Source organism: Rissa tridactyla, chromosome 2 (assembly GCF_028500815.1).
Source record: "Rissa tridactyla isolate bRisTri1 chromosome 2, bRisTri1.patW.cur.20221130, whole genome shotgun sequence".
Classification (NCBI taxonomy): Eukaryota; Metazoa; Chordata; class Aves; order Charadriiformes; family Laridae; genus Rissa; species Rissa tridactyla.
Window position 1 is genome coordinate 35122518 of NC_071467.1, and position 24446 is coordinate 35146963.

The 24446-nt window shown below is 38.7% G+C and overlaps 1 protein-coding gene across 4 annotated transcripts in view; it reads left to right on the plus strand.

The window, feature by feature from the left end:
• JPH1 (junctophilin 1) overlaps nucleotides 1–21947 on the plus strand; it is an 83892-nt gene extending 61945 nt beyond the window's left edge. The window contains exons 4-6 of one of the 4 annotated variants that reach the window (XM_054191749.1): nucleotides 10708–11369; nucleotides 19270–19365; nucleotides 19474–21947. In XM_054191749.1, coding sequence (XP_054047724.1) covers nucleotides 10708–11369; nucleotides 19270–19350 — 743 coding nt within the window. In that variant the 3' untranslated portion in view covers nucleotides 19351–19365; nucleotides 19474–21947. The remainder of the gene's footprint in view (nucleotides 1–10707; nucleotides 11370–19269; nucleotides 19366–19473) is intronic. The other 3 variants (XM_054191747.1, XM_054191750.1, XM_054191748.1) reach the window with 3 other exon arrangements.
• The last annotated feature ends 2499 nt before the right edge of the window (nucleotides 21948–24446 follow it).

A 24446-nucleotide genomic window follows, 5' to 3' on the forward strand; every position in this document is an offset into this window, starting at 1 on the left:
GAGAAAGTTCTCAGTAACGTTCCACATATAGCTGAAAGTGAGTGCTACCATTTGCAGCAGCGATCACTCACGAAACGCAAGCCAGTTCGCAGAATTATCAGACCTAGTATTTAAACTGGAGACAGAGCCTTGTTCCTCAGAAGTACTAGGAGAAGTCCTGAAGGGCTGACAGACTCAGCCAGTTGGGGATGAGATGTGAACCTGCTCCTGTTGAGGTCAGTTGCCAAACTCCCATGGAGCAGGATGATAGCCATGCACTTGAAATGCGATACAGCAGGAGAAGCAGCTAATACTCTGCCAGGCTGTGTATGCAGAAGAAGCACGTCATGGAGAAGAAGGGTAATGGTCCCTTCCCTGCATGATCCCAGTGACACCGAATCTGAAATATTGTGTATAGCTTTGGGCACCATCATATCAGAAAGATGTGGACATGCTGGGAGAAATGTAAAGTGTGGATTCCACCGGGTAAAGGCAGCTATTATGCCACATTAACAGTCTCTTTATATATATACACAATTTATCTTTTCAGAGAATATGCAGTTGTGATGGGAACAGAATTACAGCCTTTCACTTCTGCCCATCCTTCATGATAGATATAAAGAAGCTTAAAGAACGCTACTGCTGCAGTTAACATTTGCTGAATTTTCCAGTGCATTTTTTTCTAGTTTTCAGAAAAATGTTCCCATGATCAGAAGTTCATGTACCATTCTTAATAATAGCAGTAAAACATACAGTGACGGTAGGCTTCAGTCTCCCTCATGCCCCAGTGCAGCTCAGCCGAAGTAAAGTAGGTTCTAGATTTTCTGTGAAAAAGCTAAAAACTTACCTTCTCAGTTATCTCACATTAAGTCGCCTGCAGGCTCAGAAGCATTCAAGTAGATTATAGTATGTGTAGTATTTAGCCAGGAGCATTCACATTAAGTACAACGCGTGTACATTATCTAGCCTGGAAAAATGGGGCCTGTCCTATATGCAGGAGCCATATGCAACGCCATAGAATCTTGTCAGATATTTTCTGAAATTCTGTCAGTGTTCATCAACAATGAATTAGGGTAAGTAAAGCAAGCCCTGATGAAGGTTGGTGGTCATGAGCAGTTTCTGTGCCCATAAGCTGATGTCCCAGTGAGGTGTTAGAGAGGGCAGCACAGCGTTCATAGGTAGGATAAATCTGCTGCATTTTTCTCATGGTAATGAATCCAAAAGTATAAGGGCCTACATGCTGTAATCTACTATGCACATAAAATTATGAGGTTTGTGCCCTCTTTCGCAAATGTCACGGCTACTTTAGTCACCTACTAAAGCAGTCACAGAAATGGAGCAGAGATTGGATTCAGAATAAATATGTTCTTCTTACTTCGTACTGACTACAGGCAGTTTTTGAGATTCATTAGTCTATTCTTTCCTGCCTTCAGATCTTTTGGTGTGTATATGCCTACTCTATAATGATGCGTTTGGAAACCTTCTGAGGAAGAAAATCTTACTTTTAGGGGTTCTTTTATCCTTAATGATTTTTTACTTATTTATTGGAGAATACAAAAAAATGGAAAATACAAAAATACAGTTTATGTATTCTGTTCAGGTATGTTAATGGTAGGATGACTCAGATTAATTTCAGATTTGGAGGAACTGATAGGAAGGGAGAGAAGAGGCAGTCTGGTTTTCATACAGATAGGAATTACACTAACATCCCTGTTTTGTCGTCCTACTGCTAGACTCACAACTTTGTGATGTGTCATATGATTGGGATTGTTTGGTGCAAGTGGATTTCTTTTCTTGTTGTCATTGCTGTTGCTAGCAACTCAAGCCCGTGTGCTTGAGTCGGCGTTTTAATATTTTCAAGAAGTTTCTTGCAGCACTGTGAGATAACATAATGCCATATATTTTGCAACAAACAACTGTGTGAAATGCAGAGAGACTAGCAGTAAAGTAGTTCACAGGCCACACCGATAGCTTTCTTGTGCTGTGCAAACATCAGAGCAGAGTAAACACAGAGGCATAAGAACTAGCCTTGGGTTTGGCCAAAGTGTATGCATGTCTCTGTATGTGTAGCTAGTAAATAACTCAGCACTCTTGATCTTTGTCTATTCCATGACAGGAAGCATTTGATGTGTGTTTTGAGCAGGCCCCGTAGTTTTCATTGATGTCAAAACCAGGAAGGGAAGGTTGCGTTTAAGTTTGCATTAAAACCTGCTGGTATTCAGTGATGCTACCTTTTTAATGTTAGTCCTAGGTGGAAGATTTCTGTATTCTAACATTTACATTGCTGAATGATGGTATAGCTTTTCAGGTTGTGGCAACAGTAGAATATCACATTATGTGCTATCTTTGTCTTATATTTTTAGGTCATGTTGGTAGTACATGGTTTGAAGGACAGCAGGCTGCCAGATCAAATCACAACAGTTCCATAAAATAAATACACGTAGGCATCATTCCCCATGACGTTCATGGATCTTGTGAGTGAGTAACTGTTGGCACATGCTAGTTTCAGTGTTGCCTCCAGTGCAGAAGGAGAAGAAACGCTACCAGGAGCTTAAGGAAGCAACAATGATACCAACAGATTGAGAAGGCTTAGAAGTCAAAGCTGGAGAAAATTTCAGCGAAGGGAAGCTATTTTCCAGGGGAGGATGAGGAGGAAATGAGGGTTTTAGAGTAAGAGAGAATAAGGAAAGATTACAAAGCATCCCAAAGGGTAAACCTATTTTAGAGTATTTTTGGATTATGCAAAACATGCAGTCTTCTCCTTGTTTACCTTGTATTTTGCTTTCCTAGGCAGCTATGGTACTGCCATGCCAGTGGTAGTAAGTCCAGAAAACAAAAAGACAGTATTGTAAGGCAGCCACATGGAAGTTAAAAATTGATCCAGGAAAGATTTTTGATTTGCCCCTTGCTAGGGAAGCTGCTTTACGAGCTTTTAAAATGTTGATTGTACCTCACCAAAACGCAGTTGCCATCAGGGGCTAAAAGTTAAAGCAGGTATCCAGATTTGGGTTTCTTTTAAATCTCACCAGATAGTGTCAACAATCCCTTCCATTTCAATTCTTCTTTCTCTTTTCTGGTGTGCTTTATTTTTAAACTTTAGGAAATGTGTGATTTTTTTATCAAGTACAGTTAAGGAGAGCTATTATTCCAGCTGGCATAACCAAGTTTAGATGCAGCCAAAACAGGGCAACAGGGCCTACATATGTCATTTTGAATTAAAGAATTATTAAATAACATATATATGCATCACTACGAGTAGGGCATTTCTTTTTAGGGAAATCTCACCTCCAACCTGGCAATCAAGTCAGGTGCCCATTTACTGTCTGGGGGCCAGAAATCTTACGTACCTTGCTGCACATGGACCCACCCATGAAGCAGCTGCACCATTCCACGTCCTATTGCTGGGTCACTATATCCCTCAGATGGATACTGCAGACGTCTGGGATGATAACCTCTGAAACTACCATATCTAGGTCAGGCAGAAATGATTGCTCAGAGCCCTATGCCTCTTTAAGCACCTTACCTTATATCCATCAATTTCTCCATGGCTGTAATCCTCACCCCTTAATTTCCAGCCCCATTCAGTCCCAGTTCAGTCTGCCAAGGTGGCAGCCAGGGCTGCCAAACATTACTAAAACCATAACCGTATCTCTGCTCCGCTGAGTTCTTCAACACATTTTACACATGACATTGCACAGCCTTCCATTCATTTAGGCTGAATTCCAGCCAGCAACAGTGCAGTTAAAAGCTGGTTTGGTTTTTTTTTCCTGTTAACATTATAAGCTTCAGAAAAATAAGAATAAAACAGAGGAAGTACTAATGACATTAATTATAGTTCTTCCCCCCCTACACATCTCCACAATGAAGCAATAATAAAAAACCCCGTCTTCCTAAAATTTATTGAACATAGTTATTTGCAGTTTTGTAATGACTCATCAAATCACTTCTTTTAGCAGACTGATAAATTATTATTTTTATTTCCTTCACCTACAGTTACCATCCTGAATGCTGAGGAATTATTATAAAATGCATGTCCTATCCTGACAAATTCTAACGCTAGAGCATTTTGGATGCTCGCAGGAAAAAAAGATACTACAGTAATTGATCCTCTAATGGGTTGCCAGGCTTTCCAAGTTTTATTAATGTTCATCAGAGTAGCAAATAAATCTTATTATGAGAGCATAGATACTGTTGCCAACAGTGATACGTTAGAAAACCATTGATCACATCAGAAGATAACAAACCGCGTGGTTTTCACTGACTTATTTCTCAAACAGTATATAGCAACCTGTAGTACCAACACCAAACTCTGTATTTTCCTTTTTTTAGTACAGTGCATTTAAATACAAAAGACTTCAGCTTTTGCTTCAACAATATCATACCCTGGATTAGTACTAAGATTTAATGTACAGTAAGAAACTTACTCATCATTTACTATTTCCTTCTCCCGATCTTTGAATTCTGATTCAGTAGACAGTTCTCAGCTTCTCCAGGAAGATGGCATTTCTGAAGGAAGATGACAAACTTAAGGCCAAAGTGCGCTGTTGGCTTTGGATTACTCAGAAAACTTGCACTCCATTCCTAGTTTTGACAAAGGCTTCCTGTGCAACTTTAGGCTATCACTTTAGTAAAGATTTAGCAAAGCTTTGAGCCTGACAGTGCTTTATTGACAGCTGACCGCCCCATTCAGAGAGATTATTCAGATGAAGCCTGCGCTTTGGGTCATGATTTCCCTTTGGTTTAGCTCCCTCATCTGTGAAATGGGCTATTGGTATAACCTTTTTGCTATCTTTTGTATTGTACTTAGCTTTTCAGAGCAGGAATTCTGTCTTTTTTGTAGAAACATTCAGGAGTTTAGTAAAAAGGGACCTCTAATCTTGGCAGGTTTGCTTATAGACCGCAGTGGCCTGCTTGAGCAAATAGCTTTGATCTTGTCAGCATTACCCCACAGTCAGTCAGTAAACCTTGCAGCGAAGATTGAGAGTCTTTCTGCTAACAATGCATATGTGCAAACAAAATTAAGGAGTGAAGTATCTGCTTCATGGATGGAATTTATCTGTAAGTACAACATAAATTTTCTTGTAATCATGAAATTATAATGTCATTTTTTACCTGCGTTACTCTTTCTATTATTTGTTAACTCTTTATGTAGCAGTAAAGATAGTTATGTTACATCCCATACTGTGTACTCTAGTTTAAACGACAGAAATAAGCACATGCTTACCTAATAATTACTTAAATAGTATCTTCTGTAAATATTATATTCTAGAGCCTGCATTAGGGGCATTGCAATCCTTTTTTGCTTTCCAAAGACATAAAATTGTAATATGAAATGCTTGTTTTTCATTAATTGTAAGAATCGTAAGGCTGTGGGGCCAAAAAAGTGGAGGAAGTGTCATGAAGAAATTATAAGATGTTCATAAAATTATTGATAAGTTGGGGTTTTTTTCTTAAGGAGAAGCTGTCTCCATATTCTGTTTCCATATATTAAGATGGTGGTTTTGCCAAGTTTTACATTTTCCTCTGAAAAAAAGAGAGGACACGTCTGAAGAACAAAATCAGTCTCTACAGTAAAGAACACATCAACGCCTAGGTTTTAATTATGGTTTTGCAAGTTATGATGACCTAATTAAGCATAGTCTCATTGTTAATGCCAGGTAATTCCCAAATTAGCATTTTTGCACAGGGTATAATTACAGCTTAATTACATGCAAATAACTTTTAACTGATTTAAAGGTTGTGGCTAGGCCTTCACAAATTGGAGGGGGAGAAGGGGAAGGAGGATCCTCACCTCTTGTGCAGCAGCCAACCAGTTTACAACTGGGAGTACTGATCCGCCACAGGGACCGGAGGCACCGAGGTGACAAGGCTGATCGAGTCCTGTAGCCTGTGCTTACCTATAGGGTCTTACAGGAACCTACTTCAGTCATGTAGAGTCCAGGGCTGCAGGACTAGGCATCCTCTGTCATAGTACGGTGAGAGGCTCTCATCTGTATTGCAGAGTGTCTCAGGCTTAGCCCAGAGAAACCCACTCTCCCAGTTTTTTTTCCTTCTCATCCTTGTGGAGTTTCTCACAACATTCCCTCTAAGACGGAATGCACCTGGCACCGCGAAAATTTTTCCTGTGGAAATTGTTTGCTGATATCAACAGAATTCCCTGTCTTAAATAATTTTGGTTCAGAGAAAAGCTTTTAAACCTGAGCGCCCACTTCATACTTCCTTTTTACATGTGGACCAAATAAGATGTTATAACGTGTCCACAGTTGGACAGGAGCGCGTGGAAAGTTGCAAAGGAGTAGAACGCAGTGGATTAACTCTTAAAGAAAATACTGCTATACAGAACTAAAATGTGTTAGAATATAGTATATTTTAGTTTTCACAGTACTATTTTTAATTCAGTGTTCTGGTATATTTTAATTATGTAAATTACTAACTACTCTGTTACTTTATAGTATTAGAAAACTAGAGGAGTGTTCCTGTATTACTTAAGAATTCATTGTCCTGCAGTCGTGCCACAAAACATCAGAATTTTTTATTTGGTTGATGTGCCACTACAGAAATCCTTTTTGCCAGTTAAAAAAAGTATTAACTTAATTTTGAAAATATAGAAATCATTATACTAAAATGAGGCAAAAGCTCATTAAATTGTGGAAATCAGATGTATGGCAGGTTCATCAGTTACGTATTGACTATGGAATTCAGAATTGCTCCTTGAAGGATCACCAGCCCTACTGCAAGGAGTCCTGGTGCCTTCAGTGCTTCCTGAGTCCCACCCTCATTCAGTCCCACCCTTTTCCCATATCCTCATCTTTCCTCTTTTGCAAAGAGGCCAAAATCTGTGAAACTGGCTGGATCGAATGGGCAGGAGTGTGACCTGAAGCTCTCATATATAAACATATATCTACGCCTTTTTCCTCACTATCCTAGGTACATTCTGCAATCCCTCTCAAACCTCATTTTTCATCTTGAGCTGATAAGGCACAAGATCTCTTCTTAGCCTTCTTGGGAAACACTGGCTGCATTTACAGTGCCCTGCAAGATGACATTTTCAGACACTGCTTGAGCCACAACCCTGAAACAGCGCCATGCTGCCAATGTGTATACCTCACTAGGCCACGGGGGAAAGCATGCGACTGTCACCTCCCTAAAAATGCTGTGGCAGAACCAGGCCACCCTTCTCTTCTCATTTACAGGGCTGGCCATGCTGTCACATCACTTACTGGAGCCCTTCCAGGAGGAAGGACACATTACACAAGAAACTCCACAAGAAAGTCTAGATTTAGAACAACTATGAGTGTGTTTGCAACCAAACCAAAGCTCCCCTCACCCCACAGCCATCAATGAAATGTCGTTCAAGCAAACAGTATGAGGCTCTATGTGCATACATCACACACATACACACAGTCCTTTGGCTTTCAGAGGCTATTCCCCCCAAATACTGGCTAGCTCACACTTTAATGGTGCCATCCAGCTGCTGTGTGAACCGAAACCTCCCCATGGCTGACCTTCAGCCAGCAAAGGTGCCTCAATTTTGAACCGACAGTAGCAGGGCCAGCACACCACCATAAGAAAACACACGGGTTCACCCACAAAGAAAGTTTATTTGACATGGTTAGAAAACGTTTCTTGGTGCTGCTTTCCAGACCAGGTTCTCCGTAGGCACTCAGACATATCATGTCTAAGAATATATCTACTGGTTGCTTGAACTGCATACTAAAAGAACAGAACTCTGTGTTTATTTCCCAGGCAGATAATCTCATTTTACCTTCGTCCCACCCTCAAATCCTATTCTCTTCCTCATTAGGATCAGGCAGCTGAGAAATCTTGTAGGATCAGATGTTAGTGACTCCCTTAGCCGTGGTTCCTTTAAACTCATGCTGTAGAGTGTTATGCTGAAGAAAAAGGACTCTGTTGCCTGTGTCTGTAGTGTTAGTTAACGAAGGGGACAAGGTAAGTCCTGACGAGTATTCTTAGTCCTCAGAAGAGGGCGGGAACTGTGTTCTTGCTGCTTGGAGTCAGTGGTTCAGACAGGTGCATAATGTGATTGTACTGAATACAGTGAACAGACGTGAAGAAAGTCCTTGGACAGTCTCCAAAGCTAACTTCAGCACAGAGCCAAGAATTTGAGTGTTGGAAAGACCTGCCTGGCAAGACGGGAGGCAAGGGATATATCTCTAATAGCCATATGGGATGTACTGGGGGGTGGGAGGGAGGGCTGCTGTGTTACGCTAAGGCAATTGCTGAACGTCTGGTCAGACACCCTCAGATGTTACTTGGATGCAGATCTCTACAGCTTTCTCTGGTAGGGCTCAGTGTCACTTAGCATCAAATATTGCCAAATACCTAGTAAAAATGTGGCATTGTTAGCCTGTTGACACTTAACTTTGGGAAGCTCCAGTTAAGATGATATTTTTGTCTTGGTTTAGGTTTTTTGGTTTTCACTCTAACAGTCTTTTGTGGAGACATGGGCAGCCGAGACCTGGCTCCCTTCTTGTTTCAGAAATTCCAACACAGTTTGGAAGTCTCAGGAGGAGACAGAGTCCCTCTGGCCAGCCTTGGGAGGCCTTTAGTTGATTGCAGGAAACAGTGGAGAGGGGTGACATTTGTGAGGCCCAGATGTGTTCCTTGTGAAAGTGTCTTCAGTCCATTAAGTGCTGTCAGATATTAGTAAAAGTCATATCTTTCCGTATACCAGCCAGTGGAGAGCTCTCACAGGATGTGGATTTCCTGAATAGATGAGGAACAGATCAGGTGCCATTTGAGCAGCATTTTAAGGCTGAAGAGATTCCAGTTGGGATGCTTTCACCACGGCAGTCATAAGGAGCAAGCTAATGTGAATGCGGATGTGCCCATAATAAATAATCATTGCAATTTCACAGCTCCTTGGCTTGAGCTTAAAGGTTAGGCAGAGCTCTTTTAGCTATCCTTTTCTCTTTACACCCCTAATTATATCCCATGTGAAAATAGAAAAAAGCACAAGTTCATGTGTGTTAAAAACCCTCAGCATTACCTTATGCATCTCAGCAAAGATGGAAGGAAATTCCGTACATGATGGAGGATTTTTGTGAATGGTGGTTGTAACTGTAACTTCACATATGGCAACTTTTAATTTGGATTGTGCTGCCTTTCCCTTTTACCAGGAAGATTATAAAAAGCCATAAGACCCAAGCCTCTGGTCCTCTACCTCTGTGCAGGCTTAAGTCCTCAAATCTTCCTCCTCAAATGTCATTTGAGAACAAATCCTGGCTTGTCTGTGTCCAGCCTTCTTTCTCAACAGCTCCCTGCTTCCACACCTGGTTTTCAGAGACGCCAAAAACGTTGTGATTTTCCTGCTCAAAAGACATTGCATGCCGAGTAATTCTTCTTCTCAGCAATGCTTACTTACCAGATGACTCAGTAACTTCCAAAAACTTCATGCTGCTCTTCCTTCCTCTCATCTTAGCGCTGTGTAGTGATGCATATGCTTCTGGCATCTGTAAAAACACTGTATCTGCCTAACACAGCTAGAGCCTCCTTTAAACTCAAAAGTAGAAAAATGTGTGCAGACATTCTTCTCCGGGCACAGACTTTCTCTGTGACATAAAACACAGATGAGCCTCACTTACAGAAGATAAAAAATAAAAGGAAAGTAGTGGTGCTAGCAAAGGGAGAAGTGGAGAAACAGTTGCAATGTATTTGGCAGAAGCCGTTATTGAACATACAAAAAGATCAATGCAGTTCTTTGTTCACAGAGCTCCCCAGCTTCTGACTTCTTACGGGACCTGAACCTGGAATCTGGGATGTGGCCTCTAGGAAGAAAAATAGAAAACACTGCCCACAATACAGACAGATTTACAGCAATTTTGTTTCTTCAACAGAGCGTTTGTTCAAGTCTTAGCATTGAACTGTTAAAACAGGCAAGCAACACCTGGAGCAAAGCATCTCAGCCAGCTTGTCTTTATGTTAACACCTGCACAGAAATGCTCCTTGATAAGTGAGTCCTAGTGGCAAATGTGCTCATGGGTGTTTAGGATTTGGGGGGAGGATATTCTTCATACTGGCTGCTCTGTAAGTATTTCCCTACTGAATGTGAGAAAATTGGTCTTCCTAGCTTCTAAGCAGAATTGTGTTACCTACTAGAGTGGTTAACCTGAGTCTTCATATGAAGTGATCAGATTAGGAAAACAAAGACAGTTTGAGAGAGTTCAAGGTGCATATATATGTATATAAGGCAAGCTAACATGCACACAAAGGGAAAAAAATGTGATTCAAACCCTATTTCCTGTAGGTTATAAGGGCAGAAGAGGTGTTTCATTCTGATGGTTAATTACTTCCATGTCAAACAGATACTATGATCGCGAGGGTAGAAGTTAAACAGATTAGGATAATTAAGCAGAACATACTCAAAACATGGGTCTCAGAAGAAGAATGATAGATATGTAAGGTAAGTCAGTCTTCCGTCTCTTACGCTTCACTCAGAGACAATTTATGTCCTGTGATTGACCGTTTGCAAAGCTAAAGACATGAAGTGACTGAACCAAATTAGTAAGTAGTCCTAACAATTAGCAAAACGTACAGTAACTTCAACTACTGAGCGATTTAGAGTAAATCACTACAGATATCAGTGAATTTTTTATAACGCCCACCCCTGCCAGCATTTTAGCAAGGCAATCCATCCCAATGCAATAGCTTTACTGTGAAGTTTTACTTTTATTTTATTCATAATATTGATATTACACTATTTTTCAGGCCCTGATTATATCAAACAAAAATTTCAAGAAGGAATGGAGGTGAAAGAAAAATCTGAAGAAAAAGTTCAGGAAAAACCACCTACCCCAAAAGAGTCACCTCACTTTTATCGAAAAGGTACTACACCCCCTCGAAGCCCAGAAGCAAGTCCAAGGCATAGTCCTCCTCTTTCTTCTGAGCCCTCTCCTTCAAAACAACTCAAAAGGCAAAGCTCCACTTCTGGGGCAAGACTCAGTCAAGAAAAAAAGCTCTTGGCCACTGGGAGTATAACACCCACAATTAACAAGCCTTTATATTCAAAAGCACCAATGAAGGAGGAAGTAGCTGTGAAACACCAGTCAAAGTTTTCAGCCCATCACAATCCCGTCAGCACAGAGAATGGGGAGCTGCATGATCACTACCATGGCTATTATGTAAAAATGAATCCAGCAGTGCTTCCACAGGAGCTCAGGGAAGAAGATGAATATGTCAACCCATCACCGTCAGCACTTGCACGGATACCACCCTCACAGAAGCCAAGTCCTGCTAGATCTGGGGGTAAGCCAGATGCCAAAGAAAACAAACCTGACACAAAAATTAAGAAACCAGAATTTGCTGCACCAAAGAACCCAGCTAATAACGAGTCACATTCAGCAGTGGAAAAAGAAGTAGAAAACAGCTCGGTGAGTACTGCAAGAAACCTTTTCACTTTCGCTGCCCTTTTGCCTCCTAGTGCTGAGCTTTGCAACCTAAAGACAGGCAAAGCTCACTTCTGTCAAATCTTCATCTGGATACAGTCTGCTAGCTAGAACCCACTGCACCAGAGTGGGGTGAGGAGCAAACATTCCAGTCCTTTATGGTATCCTTTTTGAAAACTGGGGAGGGATAGCTGATAACCAGATACTGACAGAAATTTGAAACGTGAATCCCTATTTCATACATAAATACAAAAGTGTGTTACTGTGTGTATGAGTGTGTGTATGTGTATATCTATCTGTGCATTTTGTGTGGGTGTGGATACATACTTGCAGATATATGTGTATATATATCTTCCCCCCCACCCCCCCCAAAAAAAGAAACAGCGTTTATTGTACTTCAGTGGATAATTGAGCAGTTACACTCACTCTCTTCCCTAAAGGTCTACTTTTGAGTACTGTTGGAGGCAGGATGCTGGCCTGTGGTTATGGCCCAGCCCATACGATGTCCCATTTTCATTTTCTTCTCAGTGTTGATTGTAGGCTCTGAAAACAGGCAACTTTTCATCAAAATACAAACTGTTTTAAAATGCATACTTCTAACAATGTTTGCATTTTACAGGGACGTGAAAAATTTGACTTTCTTTTTCATCAGGAAATGGAGAAGGAATTTAAAACTGTACATTCGGATCACTGTGAATCTGAATCTCATTATTATTTAGAAATAATAGAGGTATAAATAGTTATGCAGCAGAGGAAAGATGACTAATGGCATTTCTACTCCATGTTAGAAGATAAAAGCCAGGTTATTGAATTCAGAACCTCTGATGATGCTAAAATTATTTCTGGGCCAAGAGAAACTCAGGAAAATGTTAGTTGTATATCCTAAAGATAACCACTAGCGAATTAAGAGGCCTAGATCATTGTGATACTGTTTCTTTTTTAATAAGCATTGTTTCTCTGAATCATTTTTGCTACTCCAGTAGAAAAAGTGTCATTATTTATATGGGATAAACAGAATGCCCCATTTAATGAAATCCAGATAGCCTAGCACTGATGTTGGGCAAAACAGTTGAATAATTGGCACTAGACTTCATTAATAAAGAATTTAAAAATAAAGAGGTGTGAGAATTTCCAACCAACTTGCATTGTAAAAGATCTTGTCAGACAAGCTTGACATCTTCAGGTTTGACAGAGGAATCATATCCTCAGTCAAGAAGGTCATTTGATTTGCTTTTACACGGTTATTTATTCTGACAGGGAAGCCAGAGTAATGCAAAGGCTAAACGTCACATTAAAATAATTTTTTTAAAACTGAGTGATGGTTCCCAAAAAGTAATTGAAAAACATCAGCAATTATTCTGGTGAGGTTATTCTTGGATTAATTCTGATGCTCTATTTTATTAACATTCCTATTAATGACATGGAAGAGGACATAAAAGTGTTACTCATAAAGTTTACAGAAGACATAGAAACCAGAAAACTGATAAATAATGAAGACAACAGGTCACCAATGCAAACGGATCCAAATCACCTGATAAGAAAGATGCAAGTATAATTATCCATATGCAGCACAGCAAAATGTAAGATCATATATATTGAAAGATAGTTAATAGAGCCCGTCTGTGCAGGATCAGAACTGGAAAAAGCTGGTGGATCAGGAGCAAGAGAGGCAACTGAGCCTGAGCTCCCTGTCTGCTGCTGTTGTTCAGGGACGTTAATATAATCCTTAGATTTATCAACAGGAAAGATTAAGCAAGAGTACATGGGAGTCTGTTTTATCTGGTTTTGGCACTGGTGCAACCACTTCTGGAATAAAATACAGTGTCCATAAATCAGGGATTTAAAATGAAAAAAACCTTAAGGGAAAGCGCCACAAAGAGCTGCAAGAATGATTAAAATATATCTTACAATGAAATATTCAAGGCAAAGAAATTTGACACATTAAATACTTTTCTGTAAGTACACTTTATGAAATGGTTTCCCAGGCCAACAGGCAAATATATGAGAAAATCCAGCAGCTAGACAGATTTAGATAAAAGTCTTGTTTTAAGTTGCTTTTAATGAGATTAATTAAATGTAACATCAGTTTTCAAATGCTGAGTTTTCAGAGCCATCACTGAATAGTTCGATAATGAGCATTTTGCCAAGATGATATCCTCTAGTTCAGCAGGAAGCTTATATTCTGTTTTGTGCGGATCAAAGTAGATGTTCACAGTGGTTTTGTAATCTGCAAATCTGTATTACAGCTGATATTAGCCTTTAACCTTTCAAATCTCACAGATACGACTCCTATGTAGGGTAAAACAAAGCTGTCAGGCTTGTAAATGTTGAGTGAGCATGCACAGAATTTTAGTCTGAATTGGAATTTTTTGTTCGGCTCTGGTGAAAATAAGTGGCTAGAAATAGTCCTTGTTTTTCCTACGTTCCATCCAAACCAATTTATGGTTTGGAGCTGAGGGAGCCTTCACCTTAAGAAACCAAGTAGGGTACCTAAACAGCAGTTTTTTGACCTTCTAGAATAATCAGGATAAGAACCATGAACCTATAGCCTGTGATCAGGAAAGGTGGAAGAGTGATGAGATATTGTGCATTAGCTGCTGTTTGTTTACTGATATCAGAGGTCATCTGGGAACTGTCCCTCTGCTTCATTTGGAACACACTAATTGCGCTATTCTTATTGTCAGCATTTTGATAAGGAAGGCAGGTAGAGTTTAAGAACTCATATTTAATATAACAGCATTTGAAGATATATATGTAGATGTATACGTTTTTTCCAAAGATGTCTTATATATGTGTCTATAAATTTGTCCTTATAGAATAAATTTCCTACATGCTTATTTCTTTAAAATGCTGAAATGAGTAAAAATCCTACAACAATTAAAGCAGAAAGGAGTAGCCTACGGCCCTAGCAGAGTCGGGGAGAGACTTAAAGCGGAATGGCTGTTAACACTGCCTGGAGACTTTTCTTTTTAATTTTCAGTATCGGCTTTCGAGTTCAGAACCAACAGTAGCCTGTTCCGCAGTGCTCCTGGACTGAGCTGAGTAGTGTGCTGGAGTTACGCAGTGGCTAACCTAAGAGCTCACGGTTTCTGAGGGGAAGCCAGATTAGCGTACTTCACTCTATCCCAAACGCTTCTGAATGTTGAGAGACTTCAGAATTCTAGGCCTGCATTGGGGAATTACTTTTTTTTTAATCAGTAATTGCAATTGCTTTATAGTCATCCTGACAAATGGTTTTGTTGTGGTTTGAAAGGAGTCTGACTTAGATCCTCCATAAAAATTTAAAAATATATTTGTGAAGAAATATAAGGAGAAAAGAAACTCTCACTCTTATGAAAAGAGAATGAGAAAACATTGTTTTGGGATACAAAATGAGTATAACATTTATTGAGCACGCCCATTAGTTTATCCGAAAGTGCTGTATATAATTGTGCCATGTTTTTTCCAGGTTTTTAGTGAGAAAGCCCTAAGAACGTAGACACAGGACGCAGGATTTTCAGTTCTTCCTTTCATGTATTTAAATCAAAGCCATTTCTCACATCTGAATGAAACATAAACTTTAATTTGTATTCAGAACTTTAAACAACTTCATTTACAAGAGAAGTCTGCAGTAACTGTTCTAGTAATAAAATTTAGTTTAGTTTTTTGTTAATTTTAATTAAAATTTTAGTAATAAAATTCCTGTTTCATATTTTCTGTGAATCTGCTACATCCTTAAGAATGGCACTGAATATCTGTAAGTTACTTACAGGAACAGTATTGATTCTCTAGGTGTCCCTATTTTTGGCATAACACCTGAAAAATATCAGCACACTGCACATATGCCTGACGTGTGTTGCCCTTGGTCAGGTACAGGCCCAGGCACAAGTCTTCTACTACATCATTTTTTGGTTTTCTTGGTAAGGCTTTTTAAGCCACACAGAGCATTTAGTCTGGTTTTTACCTGCATCTAAAATCATTACATTTTGCTGAATGTTACCCAGTGTGCTTCTACTCTCATCTCTTTATTCACTTAACATCCAGTCAGTAAAGGATATAACTACCATGATGTTAGAAAAAATAGATCAGTATTTGACTGATCCTAAAAAAACCTCTGAGCAAGAACTTTATGCTAAATTTAATGGACATTCCTAATGCAATGGGATTACGAGACCAGTCTTAATACTTCCTGGCACTACATTTTAGGAAAATAACTTTCTTCCCTCCACAAATGAAAACTAATCATATGGTTATATTTTTAACTACAGAAGTGTCTGACTTACTAGAAGCTGAAAGGGCAGTTTTAAGCAGGACTGGAGTTTTTCTACTACAGCTTCTTTAGTGCACCTGTTCTAGTCAGTCTTGGACTGTTCAGACTAATTTTGGCTTTTGCTATTTTAAGCCCTTGCAGGACACTAAAGTCTTATTTATGGTATTTGTCTTAAAGCATTGAATGCGCATTTCATAGGTGCCTACAAAACAGGTAGTAGTTTATTGCATAATAACCACGTGCTCCACAAATACTGTTTGATCATTTCTTAGTATATCAGGAAATCATGCTTTGGGCTGAAAGTTGTAGTAATCAGAAGAGGAAACAAAATGTACATAGCAGGCCCAAGGAGATAGGATTTACTTCTTTGTATAAAACATAGACTCATTATCATAAACAGATAACACATTTTTCTTTAATCATCTTATAAAATCAGCAACCCAGTTCTTAAGGTGTCATTTTTTTCTGTCTTTGTAGATGAGATCTCTTGATTCAGACCGTAGCCCCTACGTTTTTTAGCCTAATTTATCTAATGTTATTGTGGTGAGATTGCTATACCTCACTTGACTGACAGGTGCATCAATAGAGAATCCCCTCCCCGCCACCACGCTGAATTCTGTGAGACTGTGCACTAACGGTAACGAGTTGCTGTTTGAGCTGCAGTCCCAATGTGCCATTCAGGCAAAAGCTGTCTTGCAGCTATCAGGATGGTTTCAGGGTATATTTCAGGTAACAAATGAGTTCCTGGCTCCTGTAAAGTCCTCATAGGTCCAAATTTTTCTTCAGTAGTCGTAAATCAACTTGATTTCCATGTATGTTATTTTCAAATATGCAAAGCGTTAGACAGACAAATACCAGGGAATTTTAATGGTATGAGGCAATGATCTCCTTCACAGTTCCTTGCAGTTCCTGGTGCAGTATAACTTTAAAATCTTCATGTAGACCAATCTTCATGTGGACCTGATTTTGGTCCACAAGAAGTCTGTATTAGAATCACAGAATGGTTTTGGTTGGAAGGGACTTCTACAGGCCCTCTAGTCCATCCCCCCTGCCATGGGCAGGGACATCTTTCACTTGTTGAGGTTGCTCAAAGCCCCATCCAGCCTGACTTTCAGCACTTCCCATGATGGGGCATCCACAGGTTCTCAGGGCAACCTGTTCCAGTGTCTCACCGCCAGCAAGAAAGATGCTAAATCCGTATCTTAGTGGAAATTAATAGTGTAATCACGTTTCCTATTGAGAGATATGTAACATTAGCATGTAGGTGCTATTCTTGTTTGTTGTGAGATTCTGGGAATTTTTTGCAAAAGAAGTCATTAAATGGAAGGTTCACTCTAAGGGTGTTGACAATGACATTCCAAGACAGCAAAACTGAGAGATTCTCAAAGTAGCTGTTGTTTCAAGTAAATCGTGTGTTACTGCGGAAGGTCTTCCAATATGGCTTTCTTGCATAAATCTCACAATTGCCAAATGCCTTTGGTGGGAATCCTGGTGGGAACTTGGATTTCCTTCGCAGTAGAAAAACACAGAAGTACCCAAGCTAGCACAGTTTTGACTGTGCCAGAAAGAGAAGGGAGAAATTAACCTTGAATTAAACACTGCTACAGTGAGGCTGCTTACAGTGCTGTGGTCAGAAGCATAACCATACCTGGAGTCACACTTTCCTTTTATGCCTCTTCTCTGTCACCAAGTGTCTCATATTCTTTGGCACGTAGAGTCTCACTTCCAGTAAGGAAGGAACATGGTTCCACTTCTGTTCTGTGGCCCGATGGTTAAAACATACCCCTGGTGAGTGGGAACTTGGTATTCAAAATCCCTTTGACTAAGGTGACCTTAAACCTAGTCTTCAATTTCCTAGTGAATATTTTAGACATTCTGCCATTAAGCAAAATGTGAATGTGTCTGCCAATACCGTTACCCCTATGGCAATGTTTGCCTTGCGTCCTGGTAGTCTCAGTCATTATTTGAACTTGAACAGTAAGTTCCCCAGCGTGTGAACAGATGCCTCTTAATAGATGGAAAGGGAAATTCATGGCCTGTATGGATAGCGGTGCTGATTGGGTTTAGACTCCCCAGAGATTTAAGGAGTCATTTATGTCATATCTAATGAATGATTTAAGGAGTCAATTATGTCATATCTAATGAAATATACACCTTCTTATGCAAGCCAGTGATCCTTCTGTAGCTCAGAAGATAGTTTTCTGCAGACATAACATATTTTGTGACTTATTCAAGAACTTCACAGTCCGCATCTGGCCTGACGTCTTAACTACTGTGTAAACGTGTGTTCTGGTATAGAAAGTATTTAAAGAGACTGTTTCAGGATGAGGGTGTGTGATATAATAATGACACAAGTACTATTCAATAGCTCCCCAGTTACACTGCTGCAGCAAATTAATAATAGCAAGTTCTTACACTTTAGCATTCCAGAAATTATATAGCTAACGTTAGCATTGTCATGAAACATAATGAACTTCTGCAAGGCATGTCTCATGTAGAAAGTGAAAAAAAATTATGTCATATCTAATGAAATATACACCTTCTTATGCAAGCCAGCGATCCTTCTGTAGCTCAGAAGATAGTTTTCTGCAGAGATGTTTTGGTAGGTATTTTTGTGATTTAGGGAACTGTTCTCTGAGTGAAGAGTTTTTCTGTTTCTACTTACAGTAAACGTGCAACCTTAATATATAAGTATATACAAATCTCTGAAAATATATTGTAGTAAACCAAATAACGTTAAGAGAACAGAAGACTTGAGAATTTCCTTCTGTTCAGGACATTATTTTAAGTTGCTCATCAGAAAGCATCCATGTTCAAAAATATTTTTTTCCGGAACTGGTGAAAAGAATTAAAGCTTTGTTCTCTGGCTTCAGAGAAAGACTAAAATTACATAATAATAATGTTTTCTAACCAAGTTTAGCTCTCGCGAGGAAGGGGAGGACTATTTTGACTTTTCATTTCTTCACTAAATAGGTCTATAAAATAAGGTTTTGTGACCACTAAGCGTCAGAGTAATTCAAAGCAAGTTTGTAGTTCTGCAGGTGTAAAATTGTATTTAATCTGTAATGGAAACATTGCTAGGTTTGTTAGTGCAGTGGTAAGTACCATTTTTTTTCCCTTTGGTTATCCAAGACAGGGAATTCTTTTCATACAGCACATTGTCATGCAAAACTCTTTTTCTGCATTGAAATGGGTTGGAATCGGGGAAGGAACCTGCTGTAAGGATGAGGAGCGGTGCTCCAGCTTTTCTAAAGTAGTTCAAGTTCTTTGTTTAGCTTTATTTTAAGCTGATAAGTGGTTTTGTGTTGATGGGTTTGTTTTCATTTGGTTTTGATGGGTTTGTTTGTTTATGCAGTCATATTTGTCAGATGGTTTAATCTCAGTGTGATTAAGAACGGTGTAATAATACACTCTCGCCTGTATTTATCCAGCTCATTTTCACGCCGATGATATTTAGCCCACCTGAGCGCGACGGGTAATGGCGATGTTTCAGGAGCAGAGTCTGTATCTTTAATATTCGGGTAATCTTTCAGAGCGAGGTCAAAACAGGTAGAAATAGCTAAAGTCGGGTCATGTTCATTGCTGTGCACTGTGACGAAGGTTGCATTAATTCTGATATCTTTATTTTATTTTCAGGGCCCTAACTCAGTCATGATCGCCCTGGTAATGCTGTTGAATATTGGTTTAGCCATTCTTTTTGTCCATTTTCTAACTTGATTGGAATTAGAAAAGGTAAGAAAGGTCTTGTTTTCCTATAAAAATCACCGTATCGGCCCCACCTCAAACGATAAAAGATTTAATTTCTTTGCATACTTTTAATGTTCCCTACTTTAATTTTAGCTATGCCTGAATGTGATTCAACATAGTTATTTAATAATGTAACTGTTTTGACCCTTCAGTGAAGTCATGACAACTAGTGGTGTTAGCCCACAGTTCTCTGCAGTTGTGTCATCAGCCTTTTAAATGGCACCTGTCATACTCAGACACAGGGAAGGAGGCTTGGAATTAGGATGGGACGCGAGAGAGATGAAACTTGGAAAATTCAGCCAGGGGCCCAGATCAGTTTCTCTGCTGATGGCTCGTGGCTTTGGGGTCCTCTGAAAGCTGAAGCAAGCAGCCATGTTGGAAAACAAACAAAATAATCTGCTGAAGCAGCCCCGCCAGTGAAGTGCGTTGGCTTCTCCATCTGTTCCAGCAGAGTGTGACTAAACTGGAAATGCACGGAGCTGCACTTTTTGTTGATGGAAGCTAACAGCTGCCTTACTATTTTACCGTCTGATGTTTTTAGTGGGGAGATGGGAAAACGACTGCCAGAGGAATGTGGTCAGAGGATTCTGTTGCTGTGGAAGTGATTCCAGCGTTCACTCCTATCTCATTAGAAGAAATAGTTAGCAGCATCAGTCACCAGTCTTATTCCATTACCTGCTGCTTTTAACATCTCCTGCAGTGTTCTGGGAGATCGAATTTCATTTGCCTGTGCATGATTCTGTTCATTCGTTGTTTATGAAATTTGATGTATAGCCGTAACATAGTGTCTAGTCCAGCCGGGAGAAAGCTACCGGTTCTGCCTAGCGGCAGAAGCGGAAAACGAAATCTCTTTTTCTAATCCGAAGATAAAATTCTTAAATTCATTTTCCTAAGCCCGAAGAGCCGTTTTGCTTTAAGGTTTAGTAAGTAATATACCAGGACTGCAAAATTTTAAGATGTTGGTATCTTCCTAAAAGTGCTCAAATGCTTAAGCCAACAGCAAGCAAAACTTTTCATAATAAAAGAATAACAATCTTAAGTTGGTATCAGCACATCCTAAACGGGAGGTGGAATATCAGGATAAGTCAAGAAAGATGAGGTACAGGGTTTGCATGTTGACTTTTTTTTCTTTTTCTTTTTTCTTTTTTTTTTTTTTTAATTCTGGTGCTGTGGTAATTGGTGATTTGAATTATTATGTTTCAACACTGAGGTATTTTGCCAGCAGTTAAAATAAAGTCTTGTCTGAGTGCACATTAATGCCACTGACAGTTAAGCTAGCTAATGCTCATAATAAATTATCAGAATTTTAAAATACTAGATTTGTGTTGAATACATTCAGGTAGAGCGTTTAGAAATGTTAAGTGATTGTTTATCGATTTGATGCCTTCAGTGTCTTTAAAGTCCATTTATAATTTTACCTCAGCATTTAAAAAGCCTCAAATTTTTTCATCTGGAAAGTTTGTCTTAAGTAGTTTCACAGCCCTTTGTTCATATGATGTGATCATGTTTCTTTTTACGTGCCATTATACTGTAATTATTGTACCCTATATTAATCAAAAGCATGCTTTTTTACTGAAAATACGTGGTGTGATCATTTGGCAAGTAAATATTTTAATTTCAAGCTACAGAAAGCAAAGGGCTTTGTATTAGGGTTTATTTTATCTCTGTTAGAAAATCTTTCATACGATTATCCTTTTTGAACCTGTTTGTAAACTTTCTAAGTGTTTGCATGGTGTAATGGGCGACATTCTTGCAAAAGTACATTAGCTATCTTTTGATGCCGCATATTAAAGTACCGTAGGTGTGGACTGAATATTGTGCAGCGAAGCAGCTCCCAGCAGGGCAGTAACACCATGGTGTTTTTTACAGAAGTGTGTTGAGAATCCTGTGTTTTGACCAGTGTGGATAAAGAAGAAAGCAGAAAGAGAGCAAATGAAAATAAAAACGTGTATATTTATTTTTAAAAAGATTAAAAAAAAAAAAAGTTTAAATTGTGTTTTAAATTTAGGAAAGTGATTTTTAAATAAGAACAAAATTTTAAAAGTTACTGCGTAAGCCTTGACATAATGGACGAAGTGTTCCATCCAACAGTGAAATCACCCCCTGTCTCCTTACGTGGAGAGGTAATTTTGTAACTGACGTATTTAATTCCTATTAAATGTTTATTTAAAATACTTTATGCTCTGGAAATAATGGGTAACAAAGCTTATGAAAATGTTTATAAATTTCAGTAAGCATGTTAGTACCATTTATAAATATGTATGATTTATAAGCTTTTTTAAAACAAAGCTCAAACAAATCGTTGGTATTTTTCTAAAATGTGCACAGCTGTATTTTACATGAAAGGCTATTTATAATTGGTTGTTATACTGTACACTACATTTTGGACAGCACAATGAAGCCTGCCAATGTACTTAATAATGTCATTTTGTCTATTTAAAGTTTCTTGCTGTCAAAGAATGAACTCTTTATCTATGAGTTTCTCTATTTATAATTCTTGACCCAAAATGTACAATGTACAGTTTTCACAACTGTATTTGCTCTAATAAAAATAAGTTGGTTATTAATAGAGTTTCAGTCTCATTTTTTCTGTTTGTGAATTACTTTGTTCACTCTTGGGAAACAGTTTTTTTAACAAATTCAGTAAACGAGGAGTGAAGCAGGAAAATGGGTGAAGTCCTGGGCCCTTTGAAATCATTGTGAGTTACTGCTTTCAATCAAATGATTCTGGGAAACAATTTAAAGTTTTTTTTAAAAAAAAAAGCTTCCTTATGTGTCTTCCTTTATCTTCTGATACAGGATTTTTTTATCTTTATAAATTTAGTGTCTTAAATTATACTCCTACTACAAGGAAAGTTTAATCAATCTTGTTTTAATCAGTGAGTGACTGGTCCATTAACAGCTGGTCCTGGAAGTGAATCGACAGCTTTTTTAGACTTTCTGCTTTCTCAAGGTCTTCGTAAGTTCAAAATTAACATGAAGTTTGGGAACCAATGTTCTACACAGAGAAGATTCACCATTACAACTGTCTGAAAGCCACCACATTTGCTGCAGAAGTAAATCAGCCGAGAATTTTATTTTCTGTGATTCCTGTTCAGATTACTAGCCAACTGTCCTGAAATCCTAATGTTTAGTTGAAAAGGGGAGCAAGTGTTCCTAGTAATTCCTGTTGAATGAAAACATATTTTTAGCAGTAATTGGTACTGTCTTATTCTTTAAAATAATTCTACCAGCATGAACCTTAATTTTAAGAATTTGTATTTTCTACGTGGTAACCCGCTCCCTAAAGAAAATTTTTGGCTCCTCAAGTAGAGAAACATGTGTTCTCAAGAAAAATAAATGAAAATAACTATAATGCCAGAAAATTTTAAAGTCAAGTTCACTGAGACAGCTCTTCTCTGACATTTTGTGTTACACGTTGTGTAACATGTTCAATAATGAAAGTAAATTTGACGTGAAATATTTTTTAAGTTCTGTGAATGTGATAATGTACATCGGGCATATATAAATCTTAACAGCAACAAGCAAAGGGTTTTCCCAGAAATATAACAAAAAACACGTTTTCATAATCAGCTGAGAAATATGACAACTTTCCCTGCCCAGCGATGTTCGTAAATCCCCAAATTCAACATGTGCGTACAAATACAACATGTTTTTCTATGATGTCTGAAAGCAGATGGACATTTCTGCTCTGAGATCTTTTTACCAGTGGTTTATATCAGTTGTAAACTTACAAATGGGTTTACACGGGAATGCATCTGCTATGCCTAAGGGGAAAAAAAAACCACATGGAGACACAATGCAACTTAATGCTCCAAGATTTGCTCTAGCACGGAAAATTTTACCCTGCTTAAGTGCAAGGAATTCTGCTCCCAGGCAAAGCAGTTTCTCCTGGCACAGCTGTGTGTTTGCCCACAGATGCCAGTAGACAGCGAGCTCTCCCCTTGGAATTTGAAGTCTGGTTTCTTGGGCAACTCCGTTTATCTGATAAAACAGTATGTATGGTGTACACAGAAAAACAGGAAATTAATGATGTTGAGGTGCCAAAGGCTGAAGAAAAAACTCATCTGTTATCATTGCTTTTTAGTGTATCTAGTCCTTTCTTTACTTAAAATATATATATAGTCCTCACTTTACTTTCCGATCAGAAAAGCAGTGAGGAACGCAAAGGATGCGGAATCTTTTCCATTTGTGTTCCAAAAGGAGGGATTCCGTTTGAAGGCAGAAATTTCCTGACATATGACTACGACTTGCCTTTCAGATACAGATGTACATTTAAAAAATCAGGAATACAACTGAGTGCTGACGTTAAAAGGAGTAAACGCTTCTTTACAAATGCTTGATTAAAAGTCTTGAAGTAGTTGTTAACTTTTAATGGCAGATTACATAGCTATTAAAAGCTCTATTAAGATGCAGTTACACAATATTAAAAGATTCTGACAGTAATGTAGATGCAATGACAAAAACCTGGAGAAATTCACTGCATGTTGAGCTACAGTAACATTCTTGGTTAGTTGTTGTTAATAAAACATGGTTGTGAATTATATCGAAAGGGTTTTACTCATAGCTCATTTGAACCATTTAGTCAGGGGAGAGTTCTACATCCCATTCTCCTATGGAAATGTAATTCAGTAAACAAAGCAAATGAAGAGAAGGGAAATTAAATAAGCCTTTCAAATGAAGTAGTCTTCTCATTCTCTCATTTAATATTCACAGAAACAGGAAAAAACAGAAATTACGTTAAGTCTGAGCAAGAAGCTGTGCATGGCAGCGTGCTCTAGCTGAGCCATCTACAGTATCCATCTCTTGTTTTTCCTACTGGACACACAAGCTGCAAAATAAGAGACATTACACCTCCTACTATTGTAGGAGGTAAAGATCATTTCCAAACACATCTTTAAGAAAATCTGTCTATAATGTCAATGGCTTTTAGGCTCGGAGAAAAAAGCAAAACCTTCACCTATCTAAGCAGTTCATGCTGTGACCATCACTGTAACAGCTGAACAAATCACTCACCCCCGTAAAACCAATAGCAAAAATGAAGCTGGTAACAGAATTTGTTGAAA